The following is an 18,941-nucleotide window of genomic DNA, read 5'->3' as shown; positions in this document are numbered from 1 at the left end:
GTGTTTATTTTCTATTCATTCTGTTAAAATCTACTGTTCTCCCAGAGTGACTCCTGTGCGGTTTCCCGGCCCTGTCATTGAGATACAGTCAGGCTCTGCTTACCGTAGGTGAGCACGTAGAGCGGCTTGCCGTTGGTGTCCATGGTGGTGAGACAGGGGGCCTTCGGAGAGATGGTGCCCCACCTCTGCAGGGCCGCCTCCAGAGACGGGGGCCAGTTGGTAACCACGCCCAGCTGCTCGCCCCGCATGGCCACCATCTGAGCCCCCTCAGCCTTGGGCTGGTTGGGGTCTGGCTGCTGGACTGGAAGAACCACCACAAAAAGATTTAACATTTGAATCAGCCTGACACCGACAACCTCTGTCCTCAAACATTCAAATGTGGAGATGATGCTTGAAAGCTAAAAAAGAAAATAACTCTGTGTGATTTATGCGAGTGCAGCGTTTACTCCGTGTTCTTATCATCGCTGTATTACAGAGAAAGCACACTGGAAAGAATTTAGCTTTTAATTGAGCAAAAATACCGCATTTCCGTGATGCGTTGAACCAACCCTAGTCTTTTCAACATTTACCATTCATGCTTAAATTATGAATTAACTTCTGTCTCCCGCAGCTTTTGATGCTGGAAACAAAAAGAAATATTCATCAGTTAGTCTCTGTCTTTGCTGTCGCAGCAGACATTAGGGAATGAAGCGCCAACACGCTCGGCTCGAGTGATTCAGTCGTGTGGATTATTGTTCGGCTTTTCAACTGCTTTTCAATGTTTTATGCATTATCTTTGCTGTCAGTGGCACCACCGGAGCAGCACCGTGGCCACGTCTTTCCTCACTGGGCCCCTTTAAAGGAGCATTACAAATGGAGTGGTCCTTTTGTTTTAAGGCCCATTTCACAGCATCACTAGTCGCCTGTGAACCCGACGAACGTGCTGAGCTCCTGTTTCATTTGCTCCGGCCACTGCTGCGGTAGTCGGCCCATCACACGTCACGTTAAAGCAAAGAACACTTGCCGTGATTGGCTGGCAGCAAAACCGTACAAATAGCCGTTGTTTTTCCTGTACAAAAAGGATCAAATGCAGGAATCGTTTGACTGGAGAAGCATTGATACTACAGTACTTGGGGCTGGGTTATTAAGTGCATATCTTAAAGGTATTGAGTGCCGATACCCGGCCTTAATCACCAGTGATCTGCTTCACTTAAAAAAACATACTGTGTTTTAAAGATCTGGATGTATTTTGTATTGTTAATTGTTCCAGGTAGGAGTTGGTTTCCATACTGTATATTTATGCACAGGATGACAATCTTTGGGCCCATTCACATGAGAGAGTGGGAAGATTTGAAAACACCCCCCGTGGCGTTTAAGTCTGGCATACTTTGGTAAACGATGACATCCTGGCCCCACCTCCGACCTGCGGCGTCACATAACAACAACAGTGCTGCTGCGTGAGAGGAGAGAGACGGACCCAGAGACTGTTTACTGAACTGGACTCTGAGCCACATGCATGGGAATGAATTAGGCCGACCACAGATTTCTCCCTTTTCCCTGATGCTCTGAATAAGGAGCTAAACTGCTCTAGTCTCTTTTTCTAAATCCAGTTCTAAGAAACTGTGAAAAGTCTCTAAATGTAGTGAGAAAGTGGCGCCTGGGAGTGCTTTGGGACGGGGAAGGGGCTCCCAGCAGCACCCTCTGCTCAGTGAGGACACTAACTGCAGAGTGAAGGGGCTCCCAGCAGCACCCTCTGCTCAGTGAGGACACTAACTGCAGAGTGATCGGTGCATCAGAGTCCAGAACAGCACAAAAGTCTCTACTAACACCAGAAACAGTCGACAGATTTCTCTTATTATAACTTTGAACACAACGATTACGAACCACAACTCTCTTGAACAGGGTAAAACACCATAGCACACAATTTGTGACACATGAACAATTTGTGACACACATAATTCTAGGATGACATGTTTTTATATCCTGTATTGTTGGCGGCAAAAAGCTAATATAAGTTTATAATAAGACTCGTGAAAAAACAAACAACAGCTGCAGTTTACCGTGAAACCTGTGATAACAACCTTTGGCCATACCACCCAGTATATAATCGGCACCATCAGTATATAATGTCACCGTACTTTTACCAGCTGCAACATTAAAGGGATGAACACCTGAATGCATCATAAGCTAATATCATAGCCTGTGCTGAATTGGGCCACCCGACATAAGGAGTGTTTCTTCTTCTCGTACTTTAGATATATTTTTACTGCAATAATCACTTTTACTAATGCAGGACTTTTACTGGTAACAGAGTATTTCTACGCAGTGGTATTGCTACATTTACTTGTGTAAAAGAAATACCAATCAATCACTCAGACCTAGCTTTGAATACTTTTTTTTAAAACAGGCAGTGACGTTCTTACCTTCCAGAAGCTCCTCGAAGTCGTCAACGAAAAACTCCCTTAACGGCGGCCGTTTGGGTCTTTTCAGAGTGTTGACGAGTTGTTGAATTTTGGCTGAAACTCTGCTGCTGACTGGAACACCTGCAGATGATGAACACACACACACACACACACAAACACACACACACACACACGTACATTAATGTACGCCCTGAATTAAACTCCTAATTGCGTTCTCCCAGGTCCCTGTGATGAAGTAGTTGTCGTCGCTTCATCTCTGATACACAAAAACCTCAAAGTTTGAACTCTACATTAAAGTGGCACGTCTTCCTTGAGTGAGCAATCAAAGGAGCCACCGCTGACGTTGAAACTGTGATGAGAGAGACGTGGAAACAGCATACGAGATGAGGTACAAATTGCCCTTTCATCAAGGCTGGTTTTCACACCGACTGTGACAGAGTGTGACGGAGAGGTGAGATGGAAGTTAAGTGCTGGGATCTGGAGGCAAATAGATGTTTTGGCAAACTTGGTTGGGTTAGCTGAGTGAGCCAAAGGCAAAACTGAGCGCTGGCAAAATGTCCATGAAGAAGGCGGTACTGTAAAACCCTGTGGAGGCAGAGCCAGGTCCCTATACGTCTAAGTCTGGGGTTCATTCTTGTCACTCAGTCCTGCGGTGAAATGTCTGTTTCGTCTCCATCAAGCCGCGGTGAAGAGATCTTTGTGGGTGAACAAAGCCAATGTGTGCTGGACTGGACTGTTGTTGGATGTTTGAACAGTCAGACGGTGCGTTATTGATACTGAATGCAAAATGAGTTATAAGTCAGTACAAGCTGAAGCATTTTAAACTTTCACAGACGTGTCTCCGCCTCATTTCTTGCTGCCAAAATGCAAAAAACTCACTTTCATCCGCACGTGCATTGATTTCATATGCAATAGCGCCCCACCTCTAAAATTCTGAGCACATTTTAACATCCATCAATGTCACATATTACGAGTTTCTGCAAAGGCAGCCTGGGTCAGATGGAGCAGGAATCAGAAAGGGGATTTTATACGCTGCAAACACAGATGAGCCCTCAAAGAGGAGATGCAACAGTTGCTCTGTACGAAGATATTGCTCTATTGTGATATGATATTACAGGGAAAAGAGTTTTTTTTACCCTTTACGCCGGAATTTCACTTTGTGTCCATGTTAAACTTCTTTATACTTCCACTCCTCTGCATCTCAGAGGCAAATATTGTTCTTTTTTACGGCACTACATTCATTTGATTACTTCAGTTACTTGGCAGATTTATATTATTAATACAAAATGTAAAAGTAAAAACTGTAAAATTCAATATTAAACGTCCCTACAGGCCTGAATCCTCCTGCTGCCTCTTTAGATTCATGCCCCATAAAAAAGTCAGCTGTAATGAATCCAGGTCCATGATTTATTACTTTAAACTTAAAAATCTGTTTTACAAATATGTAATTAGTGTCATCATCAAGTTTTAAGACATAAAAAAAATATCATACTGGCCAAAAAAGCATGAATATTTTTTGTTTCTTTTACTATATTTTTTTCCTGCCACCTCCAAACCGTCCCCAGGTGATATCCCCAGCCCTGCCTCACCGTCTCCGGTCTCCATCAGCTCGGCGTTGCCGTACTTGGGCGTCTGTCTCTGGGCCCCCGTGCCAGCGCCCTGGGCTCTCTCCACCTGGATCCCGTCGGTGGCGGTGGTGTTGGCAGTGTTGTTGGTGTAGCCAGTGACATCTGGAGGGGCAGAGTGGTTCTCTGGGATGTGAGGAGGGAAGGAAGGTCTGGTTAGTTCCCCCGCGCATCCTGCTGTTAAAACACTTGGAATGGACACTGTTAAAATCCGAACAAGGTAAATGAAAGAGTTTGGATTGAATTATGTGTTTAGTTTAAACAGACATCACAGCGTTTTAGAAAGCTACTTGAAATGGGCTCACTTCTTTATTATTGCAGTACTGTACTACAATAGATATGAGGCTGTATGGCCCTACTCTCTACCTATTGGTAATCTTGTGACACTCACACTGACGTATGGACAGCAAGAAGCATTTGCACGAGGCCCAGGTAGTGTGAGTACAAACGGGCCTGGGGCGTGGGGGGAGAGGGAGGGGGGACAAGTACCCTTAAGCCCGGGGCGCGGTGCGGAAGGACAGTGTGAGTGCGCTCTATGTGTCTCATCCAGTCTTTTATGGTACCCTGGTAAACACGACTTGTCCGTAAAGTTTCAGACAGACTCTTCAGCAAACTAGTCTAAGGGCACAAAGGAGTGAATCACTCTGCTAATGAATGAATGAATGTAAACCGACAGTTGTCTTGTGCTCAGTAACTTCAAAAGAAAACTGACTCTCATTGAATTTGAAGATGAAAGAGGATTTGATATTTGTGTCCAATGAGAGAAAACCATGGGTGAGTAAAGAACAAAAAACACAACAGGAAGAAAACCTTCAGCAATCAAAGCAACTTTAGTTTGCAGCCAAACCGAGTCGAATCCTGTAGACACAGTTATTTATTCTCTATTATCCATTCAACTATTTAAAGGGGCAGCTTTCAGAAACTAACTGCAACCTTTAAACTTTCAGCTAAAACACTGGGAAGATTTCGCACAAGGAAATTTAGGGCGCACTCACACTGTCCTTCCGCACCGGGCCAAAACAGGTTTTTGGGGTCAAGCCTAGTGTGTTTGACCAGTGTGAGTGCAACCGCTCCGCGCATAACTGAGGTCCACGGCCCGCCTGAGAGAGGTGGGCTTTTGTAGAGCGCGTTTGCACATGTACGAGCACGAGCACTACGGCGGTTCTGAAAAAAGAAGGAGGGACCATGTGCGGACATTTAACAACAACAACAATGGCGGCAAAAGGTTCACGTTGGTGTGATGCGGAGGTGGAGTGTTTACTGCAGATTTGGTCGATGAAAAGATTCAAAAACAGTCGACAAAATGCACAAAAACTCAGAGGTCTATGGAAAGATTTGGAAACAAAGCGACGCATCGCGATGACGTCAATCAATGCGTGTGACATGTTACGGCGTGATGACGTATGGACAGCAAGAAGCATTTGCACGAGGCCCAGGCAGTGTGAGTACAAACGGGCCTGGGGCGCGGGGGGAGAGGGAGGGGAGACAAGTACCCTAAAGCCCGGGGCGCGGTGCGGAAGGACAGTGTGAGTGCGCCCTTAAAACCCCCACTGATCTGAAGTTGGATGATCTATCACGGAATTCATGCGAAGGAACGTTCACAAATATTCTGAGAAAATCCACCAGAAAACTCCATTTCCATCAACACCCACACCTTAACATTCATTTTTAGGCCGTCCCCCCCCCCCCCCCCGTATTTTGTGCTACATTACCCTGTGTTCCAGCCTATCTGTTGCGCCTGGTGTTTCAAAGCACCCATTTTTCACACTTACCTGTTTCGAGAGGCTAAGCTGCTGTTCGACAACATCAAACAGTGTTTACCGTACTGCCCGAGGGAATCTGTACTTTGAGTGGTCGGAGCATGAAGTGATGCAGGGAGAGAGCTGTGTGTGTTGAATCCAAAATGGGATGTGTGTTGGTGCAGCCTGCTATCATTGACTGTCCTTTTGCATTCAGTCTGAGCTCTCAATGAATTCAATAGGACATGTTAGCATATAAAGACTGATATGTATATATTGTCAGGTTACACCGCGAAAATCATTGAGATTGTTGCTTCTGCGAACCGGCGTTTCTGAACTGCTGTAACGAGTTCTCACTCCCCAAAGCTATCAAAAGTAACTTTATTGAGATGGACATTCTGTTTGTAGAGCCAAACCTCTTGTAATTGTCTGAATGGTGTCTTCTCCATAACACGGTGAACCCATTCAGATCTGAAGACACCACTGGTGTCTGGCTAAAGGGCTCCTCAGCAGAGTGGGGGTTTGAAATGACAAGGCATTCAGATGTACTGCACTGAAAATCACCTGCATAATGAAACCTATGTGTGATAAAAGACCACAATTAAAGAACGGCACAGGAAATCATTCCTACCTGCTGCCATCAGACTGTACAATGCTGCACAGCAACGCTGAGCAACGCTCAGGGAACAAAATCACACTACTCAAAGTGACCAATCACTGAAATGCATCTTTCTCTCTCTTGCACCTTGTACTTCTGATTGCTCTGTTACGATGACCTAATTTCCCCTCGGGGATAAATAGAGTTATCTATCTATCTATCTATCTATCTATCTATCTATCTATCTATCTATCTATCTATCAATGATCAAACATGAGATAAAGAAACGTAGTTGGAAGATGGAACTCATTACCTGGCTATGAATACATTTGTATACATTTACAAATGAATGAGAAGAGGAGGGAAATGAGTGTAAGGTATTTATGACAAAACCAATTTCCTGAAGTCTGCAAAAGTGGAAATTTCAGAGACACATATTTTTCACTTGAATGTCATGTAAACCATGTGCGGATGGTGCGTCTCTCATGCTACTTCTAAAACCTCAGAGAAATGGATGCTGAGAGAGGCCAGCACTTTAGATGATTTAAACGAGGAGCCCTTGCCTCCCGCGTGTTTCCTCATTGCCTCTCTGCTTCCCTCAGGCAGCTCCACCAGTGAAGGACTAGAAGATAAAGGGGAGCAAACTACTTCAGCCCAAAGCGCTTCACAGCACGATGGTTCCTGCAGTGAAACGGCAATTTACACTTGAATGCTTTTATTTTGAAGGGCTACTCATGTACACAAAGCATCCACTCAGTCATTGACTCCACTAAAGATGGCTTCTTTAAAAAAATGTCATTCATCATTGCTTGTTCTCTCTGGGAGAAATACGTGTAGGCTTACTTACTCTGTAGCAGACCATAACACTGTCACGATGTATCCCAATGGTGTAAACATAACTTCCTCCATCTCAATGTAGCCACATCAAAAGAAATGACAATAGGTACCCCATCACCCCAGCCCCCCACGCTCATCAACAAGTCACAGTGGACAACTTCAAAAACAATAAACTCACTTTCAACCAACACACAACGGACATTCAGAAAAGGAGCCATCAAAGACTGCACGCCATCCGTAAACTTAAGGACTCTATGTTGTCCCCCATCTCCTCCTGCTGTTGTATGTTCCCCCATCTCCTCCTGCTGTTGTATGTCCCCCATCTCCTCCTGCTGTTGTATCAGAGTATTGTCCAGCCCTTCCTGCTCTACTGTTCCACCTGCTTCTTTAACATGCTGACTCTCAAAAACCAGGCCAAACTCACAAGTCACTATCATAGCTTCCACATTAAGTGGTCTCCCCACACTCACACTGTCAGAGCTCAGTCTCAAGGCTATTTCACGCATCGCATCTACAATAACACAGGACAACACACACCCACTCAACCGCCACTTTACCATCATGCCCTCTGGGCGCAGGTGCGGGTCCCTGGTGTGCAGGAGGGCCCGCTATGGCAGAAGCCTGGTGCCTGCAGCCAGAGCAGCCCTCAACAAAAGGCCAAGATAAGAAAAGATAGGAAAACACTCCAGCTTCACTTTATACATTAGTGTGTAAGTTATCTTGTTGTGCCTGTTTACCCTGTCATTACCTGTCGGCATGCTGTCCATAAATGGGGACAATAAAGTAAAGTAAAGTTACTTTGTGCTGTATATTGAGTTATTAATTCACAGGATAAAAATACTATTTTAAATTCAATGTACTAGATTTGAAGGTTTTTATATGCTCTAATTGTTTGTTATTGCCAATGGGTGAACACGTTGTAACACACCTTAAATTATGAGACCTGCCCAACTTTCTCAGTTGTCTTTGTGTTTGTTGTGGTGGTAAACTAAACTCTTTTCCCCTAGATCAAACACTGACATTGCAAATACATTATGGTTTTAGTTGGCTAATGTTGGCTAATGTTAGCTTGCTTGTGCAGACGAATTGCTAGCGAGTGACACTGCCTTGAGTTGACCTGGCTGGCTCACCATTTAGAAATGAGTTTATCAACTAACATCGCAAAGCAATCCACGCAGTGTAGCTAAGTTAAACCTAGCTAGCTAACCTGCTTGCTTGCTAACACAAGTTGGCTGTGACTTGATTGCGAGGCATAATCTGCCATCGGTTGCTTCGTGGTGTTGGCTGATGGATTGATTTGCCAGCAGCTAGCTAGCGTCACTCTAAAGATGATTCTAATTCATTTTAATTAGTAACATGTCTAGTCTCACTGTTGTGGTTGGTTCTTGCGAGCACCAACAACACTATACTGACTGTGCACTGGATGACCGCAGCCTAATCTGACTTAGTGTCTGTTCTACGGTTTAATTTCCTCCATTTGTACTGTTTGATATCTGCATTTGTCACGTCTAGCTTTATGACCCTGCATTTTTGCCAAATGCAACATTAACAGAGATGCTTAGGGAAAAGTTTCTTCTATTCATGTCATGTCTCTTCTATATATTCATGCCACTGACGCTGACTGAGATCGAACCGAATATGATTAGAAAAGCTGAGAAAGAGTCAGAAAAAAGGAAGATAGTGGAAGTGTGAAGAAACAAGGGGAGGGAGAGAGAGAGAGCGAGAGAGAAATTATTCCTGAGCCAAAGCCCAGGGAGACCAAACAGAATTCTTTATCTAGACATGTACTGCATATCAATACTGCAGCACACAGCACAGGCATGCTAATTACCGTAGCATGTATGTCTGCAACATCTGGGCTGTCTGTTTGAGCAACACTGAACTCGACATGGACTCTATGAAGTCGTGTGTTGGTTATCTGCCTGGGAATGTGTGTGTGTCTGTGTGTGTGTGTGCATGTGTATCTAGTGACCTCATCATAATGTATTTATGATGATGTGTGACAGGGAGGAATAGCAGCCTTGGCTGAGGAGGAGGAGGTTGATGAATGCCGCCTGCTCTGAATACCAATCAGGCGGTCTAAAGAAGCTGATTCATGGACTGGACTCTTCCATCTTTCCCACATGGGTTAAGGAGGGTTTAAAGGTGGCTTGATGGTTAAAAATACTGTGAAAGTTTGCATGTTTAAATGCCTCATCCTATCCCATTAGTCTCATTTAATCATGTCTGCAGATAAGTGAGTCAGCCAATCAAGACAAGTGTGCAAATAGTGACTGCAAAAAAAGTCAGCACTTCAGTGGAAGTCAATAGTGTGACATTTTTATACCAGCACAGAAAGCTGCAGAGAGAAGGCGGTGGTAGGCGTATAGTACAGTGTGTGAATTTAAAACTGATGAACCACCATTTGGCACACTATTTCCTACCAAATGTCATTGTTAGTAACCAAGAAGGGGATATTTCCAGAACCTTAATAAGGTAGAGATTTAAAGTTCATTCTTCACCAAGGTCTATCATATCAAATCCAAAGACAAGGAGTTCATAACGGCCTTTTGAAAAAGTAAAACTTAAGGGCGCACTCACACTGTCCTTCTGCACCGGGCCAAAACAGGTTTTTCAGCTAAAGTCTAGTGCGTTTGACCAGTGTGAGTGCACCCGCTCCGCGCATAACTGCGGCCAGCTGGCCGTCCACGGCCCGTCTGAGAAAGGTGGGCCTACGGTGGTTCTGGCGTCATTTATGTGCGCCTGTTCGAACATAGAAAATAGAAGGAGGGACCATGCGCGGACATTTAACAACAACAACAATGGCGGTGAAGGTTCACGTTGGTGTGATGCGGAGGTGGAGTGTTTACTGCAGATGAGGTCTACGGAAAGATTTGTAAACAAAGCGACGCATCGCGATGACGTCAACCAATGCGTGTGACGTGTTACGCCGTGATGACGTATGGACAGCAAGAAGCATTTGCACGAGGCCCAGGCAGTGTGAGTACAAACGGGCCTGGGGCGCGGGGGGAGAGAGAGGGGGGGACAGGTACCCTAAAGCCCGGGGCGCGGTGCGGAAGGACAGTGTGAGTGCGCCCTAAGAGACCTGAGACCCAATCATCTGTCAAACAGTTACAACTCAACACTGTCACAGTGGATGAGGAGCTCCAAAAAATTCAAAGACAGACTGCAAGATGCTGACTACCATTACCACCGATAGTCTGACAGGAGAGTGGGAAAAGGCTCCAAGGATTGTCTCTTTAGATTAAAAGGATGTCTGGGAGACTTCTCCAAAGGGAGTCGTCTCAAAGTCTTTTTTATGTTGGAAAAGCAGAAGTCAATCAAGTTCAACCACAGAATACATCATTTTAACCACCTTTTAAAACACAGGAGTGAATAAACAGAAGTGTTTTCGGATCATGCGCCACAATCCGCAGGACGACATCTTTTGTCCGTGTTTTCTAAAACATAAATAAACCTGTTTGATGATGTCATAGCGCTGTGGTTAAGCTTTAAAGTCGTACTCACTCTGTGATAGATAGTAACTTAAAAGGCAGTTAAATAGATGGAAATCTTATGGAGTACAACAAAAGTTAAAGTTGTGTGCTGGTACAACTTTAAGTTAAAGTGGTACTCCATAAGAATTGAGATACACCCCCCCCCCCCCACACACACACACACACACACCCCACCCGTCAGTGTTGTCATGGAGATATGGCCGAAACATACAGACCAGAATTTTTTTTGTACCAAGCCTTAAACAGGTTTAATGATGCTGTGAAAACGGCCTGTTTAACATGGGGGTCAATGAGAAACTGCTCTATTATGAAACCTGCAGAACTGCAGTTTTGGCACTTCCTTATTGGATCAACCAGGAACAGTACACATGAACCTTTTCAAGTACCGGATCGACTGTGCCCTGGTACTCTACGGTAACAAAAACTACAACCAATCGAGACTGCAGGTGTACGAGGAAAATCTCAATCAATTCAGAATATTGTTTCTCAAGTCGCTGCAGAGAAAACCTCCCTCACATCAGCGCTATGAGAGACACCTGAAGAGTAGCTGCTGACCTGTTGCTCCTCAAAGACCACACAGTGTTCCCCTGGCACTGACAGGGAGGCTACGCTGCACTGCAATCCCAACGGTCCTCATCCACACTGCAGCCTTAATTACACTGAATATGGGAACGCTTCCAGAACGGCGTTAATGGATACAGGGAATATTTTTTCTGACAGTGATGAATGCTGATTAAAGGTCTAGTTTTCAGCCTTCTCTTTAACTGCATGCTCCGTGTTCTCCCCAGTGACGTTCACTTTGTATCTGGAAGCAATCTAAGAGAAATGGTGGGAGCCACTTTATTAAATGAGAGAGTCAGCTGTTGCCTGTTCATATACCAAGCAGGCAAGTTGGCTGATGGAGTCTTCAGGTTGTTTCCGTTGTGCACAATGAGTCTTTTGAGTATTTGAAAGTCTGGCTGTAAACGAAGACCTTTTCTTTGCCAGACAAAAGCAGGCATCACATTCACTGATGGAGTATTTGTGTTTCCTGGTAGCAGATTTGAAGATTACTGCATTAAAAGAAAAACAGCAAACTAAAAAGAGGATGCAGGCAGATAGCCGACATTCCTCTACCATCTGCTTTCTGGCTTAGATGAAAAGCCCTTTTGAAAGCAGATTGCCTCTGGCTGAGCAAACAACTAACAAACATGCTGCATCATTAGCCAAATCAATATAAAACACCAGACAGAGTAACCTTGAAACGGGGGGAAACTCATTCATACAAACTGCTCCCCCGCCACTTTAAAAGCATTGTTGATTCGTCAACAATTCACACTCTGAAAAGCTGTTAGCACCAGCTTTTTCCTTTGAATCCACACAAAAACACTTTCATGCATTTAAAACAACGCAACGAGAACCAACCAGGGGCACAACTCCAACAGCAAGCATATGATGGAAAACAGTGGGAGGAAGAGTCACTGAAACTTATAAGGGGAAAAATCTGACATCCCCGCTGTGAGCTGAGGGATGGCAGGAGACTGACCCCGCTTCTCTCTGCCAGCCATGCTCCGATTTCAACTTACCGGAGCGTTGCGGCCCAAAGTTTCCATTCTCTACCATGCCAGCTGGCACGGCCCTCCTCCTCCTCAAGGAGAGGTGGGTTAAAAGGCCTGCATGTGAGGAAGAAGAAGGGAGGGAAATCTTGAAAAGTGGTGTCAAGTCGGTGTCATTCAGGAACCTCACCTTTGGAGTTTTTTCTCTTTATACTGTGCAGTCACACAGACTTATATAGGCTATCCTTAAAGAGGCACACACTACCTTAAAATACACTTCCATCAAATACTTAAACTGGGCACTAGTACACTTGATTGAATATATATATATATATATATATATATCATATTTGTGCTTATATATATAAATATATATATGCAAATCAGTGCCTAAAACAGATAGTTATGGTGTGTTCGAACCTCACCAACCCTGACCTGACATCAACAGTGGCGAACGCTTTATTAACATACAGTTTATCCACATTTTCCTTTTTGTGTCTCTGTCTGGTAAATCAGCCGTACACACAGTGCTGTCCAACAGCTATTTGTACGATCCTGCGAGCTCCATTGTATTCACCTCTCAGATCAGTCTGGTAACGCGCAGCGGAGAAAATTCCTTTATTAATCCCGCAATGGGTAAATTCAATTTTCACTTTATTTTTTCATGTTTCACACACACAGGCCCGAAACACACACACATGCACAGACAGGACCTATATACATGCAACTAATGGAGAGATGTTAGAGCGAGGGGGCTGCCAGTGACCGGCGCAGTTGGGGGTCCGGTGCCTTGCTCAACAGCACCTCGGCAGTGCCCAGGAGATGAACTGGCACCTCTCCAGCCACCAGTCCACGCTCCATTCATGGTCCACACAGGGACTCGAGCCAGCGACCCTCCAGTTCCCAGCCAAGTCACCTATGGACTGAGCTACTGCCACCCCAAGAAGTTGTACCAGTGACCGAACCAATGAGCGTTGGTTTTGAGGCGGATTTAAGTGACGAAACGAGAAGCGACTATTCAGTTTAAACAACGTGGAGGCTTCCGCAGATGAGATGAGCGCAGCTACGGAGCAAGCCGCTCACTAACGCTTTTATTCTTTTGGACTGTTAATTCATGTTAGACAAACGGCAAATATCCTTTACGGACATGTTTACTTTCTGAGCTTTGCCTTGACATTGTTTATTTTTTTTACGCTTTGTTGATCTGATTGGTTGATTCGGCCCGTATGTTGGTGATAGACAGATGGTTTATCCAATCAGCAACCAGGATTTTCGCCCCTTCCCAAAAGATCTCCAAACCAGAGTTCCGAGACGGATCTGCTGGGACAATGAGAATCAACCAATCTGGCACGTGGATCACTGGTTGACTTTTTATGCGTATAAATGTCTCTTCGGGCGGGTTCCTGCGCTCTGACAGATGTTCAACAGATGTTGTTGTTCAGTTAGGGAAAAAAAACTTTTAATAATAATAATTAAACCTTTCAAATACGTCGTGCCCTCATCCTGGAACAATGTCAAATGTCAGAGGTGGTTTTGGTGAACTGACAACAATCTGATAGGATCTGGAAATTAGCACTCTGGGGTAGTTTTGAAAAGTCGAATACCTCGCTGTGCACCTTTTTACTGGATGTTTTTATAACCCGAGTACAAAAGCTTTGTTATTTGTGGTTGTAACAATGTTTTTCTGCTGCCTTCTTGCCCAGGTGTCTCCTGAAAAAGAGATTTTATGGGAATTTTATGTGATTAAATGAAAAAAAGATGGAAGAAAAGGAAAAGTAACAGTTCCATTGTGCGTATTATATAAAATATTAACACCTTTCTGTGTGGAGTTTGCATGTTCTCCCCGTGTCTGAGTGGGTTTTCTCCGGGTCCTCCGGTTTCCTCCCACAGTCCAAAGACGTGCAGGTGTTCGGTTCATTGAAGACTCTAAATCACCCGTAGGTGTGAATGGTTGTCTGTCTCTGTTCGTCTCTATGTGCCCTGCGATAGACTGGTGTCCTGTCCAGGGTGGACCCCGCCTCACGCCCGATGTCAGCTGGGATCGGCTCCAGCCCCCCCGTGACCCCGACCCCAGATAAGCGGTTGAAGATGAATGAATGAATATACTAATTAACTGTACACTGCTAGTCAGACTTTAGACGGATCAGTCCACAGACAGCCTCTGGGCAGAGTGGCTAACATTATAGGCTTACATAATAAATAGTGTAACACGTCTAGACTATAAAACTGGTCTAACACTAAAGACCAGTCTGAAATATCTCTGTAAAACCAGCCTCTGAATTTGTTCTCAAGAAAAAGGCACTGAGTTTCGTTAAGTGCTCACGGGTGCTTGAGATCAAAACATATTTTAACGTTTATCAAAGAAGCCCATTATGTCTCTCAAATAATCAAATAGCAAGAGCAGCAGCAGAAACAAGCATTTAGGGCTGTTATCTGAAACAAAAGAGGCACCAGTGACAAACACACCGTGCTCTATTGAACCTAAACACAGCCAGAGGTCAAGTGTAACAAGCAGACTGTCCACAACGATCCTGGAAAAGGGATGAAAGGAGCGATGACGGATTGGGGAGAGGGAAGAAGAAGTTATCTGCACAAACAGGCCGAGCTGTTCTGATAAGAGGTGAATGAAAAACAAGGCTGTACGGATAAAGATCTCCCTTAACACACGCGCACACGCACGCGCACGCACACACACACACAACTAGCTGTAGCATACACGTGTGCACAATAAAAGGATTCCATGTGATAAACAAGAAAAACCGACCCAATGACACACGAACCGTGATAAACTGCATAATAGTTTTGTCTTTTGCGGCGGTCACTGTGTCACACCAGGTAATCATAGGACTGCAAAGTAAGTGTGTTTCCATCCACCTATTTATGGCCATTCAAAGTTTGAAAACAAAGAGTCAAAATATCATAAACATTTTAACACTTGGCTGACAAGTTGTAGGCTGCCATTGCCAAACTATTTCACAAATGTGACCTCTAAGTTAATTTTAAGTTTCTGGTCGGTGTCATTCAACAGGGCAGAAAAGGCCTCCGGACACCGTTGGATAGACCTTTAACAAATCCAGTCTGGTTGCCAGAAATAAATGTTGGCATTGTACGTTTCTGCAAACCACAGAAACGTTGATATGAAACATTTTTTGCACCCTCCAGTGTCTGAGACACACCGGGCTCTCAACTGACAGCCCGAACCGGGGATCGAACAACCGATCTCTCAAATGGGGTTCTATCTCTGAGCCACAGCTGCCTAAATACAACCAGACTTTCACCGGCTGGAGCTGATCCCAGCTGATATTAGACATGGGGGGTCCACCCTGGACAGGACGCCAGTCGGTCACAGGGAACATAGCAACCATTCACACTCACATACACACCTACGGGCAATTTAGAGTCATCAATGAACCTAACACGTGCACGTCTTTGGACTGTGGGAGGAAACCGGAGAACCCGGAGAAACCAACACAGACACGGGGAGAACATGCAAACTCCACACAGAAGGGCCCCAGCCGGGATTCGAACCTGGAACCCTCTTGCTGTGAGGCAACAGTGCCACCACACCACTCAGAAAACCTTAAAAATGTAATTTATAATAATTCATAAGTTCACGTGTCTCATTGATGCTCTTGACCAGTTATAAACTAGAGGTTGACTGATGGAGCTTACATACACTGGCCATCATTTATCAATCTTGCGTGAAAACGGGCGCAGATCTGAGATTTATGAAACATTCGTATCTGACCAATCTCAGCGTACGAATGAGCAGGCCTTGATAAATGCGCCAGCTGAATTCGATCGTCATTAACATGTTACGCCCTTAAATATTCCTGGTTCGAGGCCTCGCCCACTGAGGTCAAACATGGAGAGACGAAACACTGTGAAGAAAAGAAACTTTTCCGACACAGAGATCGGCATCCTGACATCCGAGATGGAGCAAAATAAAGATGTGCTTTTTGTCTTAAGAGTGGAATAAAAGGGGCCCGTAAAAACGCTGTATGGAAAAGAATAACGGAGGCAGTCAACCCGAAGCAGCGCTCCACTGTGACCTATGTGCGTGTGTGCGCACTGCGCTCCTGCTCTGTAGCAGGGTTATTAGGTATACCGTTAGAGGATAACCTTTGTCACCTAGAAGAAACAAACCAAGATGTTAATCATCTGATATCTTGTTTGATTTAATGCAGTTTATTGAGGGTAGCCACTAACCGAGGAGATGACTTTGGCTCTGCAGTGAGCCTTGCTGCAGCCGTGTGCCAACACATTCATTCACTCATTCATCTTCAACAGCTTTTCCCTGTCGGGGTTGCGGGGGGCTGGAGCCGAGCTGTTTTGAAATATAAAAGGATCGCGTGTGTCACATGACATTTTTCTGACTTTGTTAATTTGAGCCTGCGGAGAACGGTGACACAGGAAATCAGTGGAAACAAACTGACAAACCAACAGCGTTGCACAGAAGCTCTTCTGTCACATATGAGCTGTGAAGGGGCTGATCCTGGCTGGGTGGAGCTGGCGGGGGGCCCTCTCTGTGTCTGCCCATGCTTTATCTTCAGAGCTGGATACCAACAGTGCCAGCATGAAAGCAATTGAGCATTTAGTCATGACTTTACCTCAGCAAACAGCAGGAGACGGCGCGAGAAGGATTCTGCGACAGTGGCAGGCCAGTTTTTAACTTTCAAATGTTACAGTAGGCTCTAAACATGTTGAAAGGGAACATCCACCCTGCTGCGTGAGTGCCACGCTCTGCCCTTTGAGCTAAGCAGGGAAATGACGTGGTATACCCCATTTCCACTGCAAGGTACAGCATGGTTCTACTCTACCCAACTCCTCTCACTCTTATTTTGTTTCCAATTAGCAAGTTGTGGACAGCACCTGGTACTTCTTTTTGGTACCACCTCAGTTGTAGTTGCCGATACCAGCAGGCGGAGCTAAAACACGGCAGACCACTGCTTGGTCAGAGAGAACTGTCGCTTCTGAAGTAAAATAAAAATTTAGGATTGTTTATTGGACTTTTTTTTCGGCCTCTATTTGGAGGTTGACGGGAAATGGGAGAGAGAGAGAAGGGGTGATATGCAGGCCAGGGACGAAAAGTGAATGAGAAGTTCTCAGAAGAGGAAAGGATTTGACAAATTGCAGAAGGTCATTAGATTCAATGAGAATACTTACTACAGTAAAAGCAAGTGAATAGCAAATCCAAAAATAAGATCAGCAAAAAGTCAAGTTGTAAAGGAGTATTTTCAGACATGTGCCGCACAGCAGGAGGGGTAATTGACACAGACCAAAGTTAATGCAGGAAGTAGAAACACTGTAAAATCTGCATTTACACACTGTACACGAAGATACGACCCTTCAAATACACACGCTTCACCACCCGACATCCCAGTTTACACATGTGAACTTCAAAGTAAGCACAAACACACACACGCGCGCGCGCACGCACACACACGCACACGCACACGCACACGCACGCACACGCACGCACACGCACACACACACTTCATCTACAGCTAAATAAACTCAAGGATACGTTTCTTTATTTAAAGACCAAATCAGAACAAGAGGCTTTGAAGTTCCTCGCTGCAGTTTTTCGGCCCAGTTGTTGCCAAACGGGGGATTCAGGGACCTTTGTGAGGTCTTACGAGGATTCTTCGGCAAAATATGAATAGTTTAAGTGCGCTGTTTATATTCTTTAGAAGCTCAAAGTAGGAGAAATGCATTTATATGAAGGACTGCTTTAATAGGAGGTTTTACTCACAACTCACTAAAAACCCCCTCAGATAAAAACTCTTTATTAGTCGGTGGTCTGTGCTCTTGAGTTCAGGGATACAATATATTATTAATAGACTTTTTTAGTGTAAGTCCAAATGAATGATTCCGACAAATTCAGAATGTCTGAAACTAAAGGAAGTGATCATGCTTGGTGGCTTTTTATGTCAACATGTGTTTTCTTTAATGTTGTCTCTTAAAAGAATTATAAAGAATTCACACTTTTAAATGTCTGTTTTTGCTACAGATAAACTTTAAGCCGTATCAGAGTCATTTATATCCATTATTGCATAAAGTAAGTAAGTAACCATGCACTGGTACAGTACTGCTGTGCAATACTGATCCACTTCCTGTCAGTAGTTTTGATTCTCACCCACAGTCTAATAGCACAAAGGCTGACACTGTGGGCTTCCCCTCGTGATGACGTATGGACAGGCAAGAAGCATTTGCGCGAGGCCCAGGTAGTGTGAGTACAAACAGGCTGGTCAGCGGGGGGAGAGGGAGGGGGGGACAAGTACCGGAATGCCCGGGGCACGGTGCGGGCGGACAGAGTGAGTGCGCCCTAAGGGTATCTGGGCTTTGCCTAAGTTGTTTAAATGCAGCAAAGTAGTCTCTTTTGTTGCTCAAGTTTTCTGGAGCATGCTCAAAGTGTTTTGCTGAGGGGTTTATGGGTTGGCTAAAAGAGTCTCTTCTTTGCCAAATCTAGATTTAGGTTCAATTTAGGGTCCCAAGAGATCTCTAATGGCCTTTTTCCACCAAAATGTGCTTGAAGTGATTCAAAACGCGTGAATCTGACTGCAATTGACTCCTTTCCCATTACCAGTAGACGAGGGCGCCTTTCCGTCACGAACGTGCTGGAAAACAGGGTAAGTAAATAGTCGAAGTGGGTGTCATGTTTGCATCACTACGGATCAGAGCTGGAGCTGAATCCGCAGAGTCGTT

General features: G+C 44.8%; 1 protein-coding gene across 4 annotated transcripts in view; it reads right to left on the bottom strand.

Annotated features, from left to right (window-relative positions):
- LOC310957502 (disco-interacting protein 2 homolog C) overlaps window positions 1-18,941 on the bottom strand; it is a 225,167-nt gene that overhangs the window by 75,307 nt on the left and 130,919 nt on the right. For all 4 annotated transcript variants that reach the window (XM_083928083.1, XM_083928085.1, XM_083928084.1 and 1 more), the window contains exons 6-8: window positions 3,992-4,153; window positions 2,403-2,522; window positions 104-301 (exon numbers count right to left, since the gene is read on the bottom strand). In XM_083928083.1, the coding sequence (XP_083784209.1) occupies window positions 104-301; window positions 2,403-2,522; window positions 3,992-4,153 (480 nt within the window). The remainder of the gene's footprint in view (window positions 1-103; window positions 302-2,402; window positions 2,523-3,991; window positions 4,154-18,941) is intronic.

The sequence above is a fragment of the Echiichthys vipera genome (genome assembly GCF_963691815.1).
Source record: "Echiichthys vipera genome assembly, chromosome: 15".
In the NCBI taxonomy this organism is placed as follows: Eukaryota; Metazoa; Chordata; class Actinopteri; order Perciformes; family Trachinidae; genus Echiichthys; species Echiichthys vipera.
Note: the sequence above shows the minus strand (reverse complement) of the source record. Positions and strands in the feature narration are given on the sequence as shown.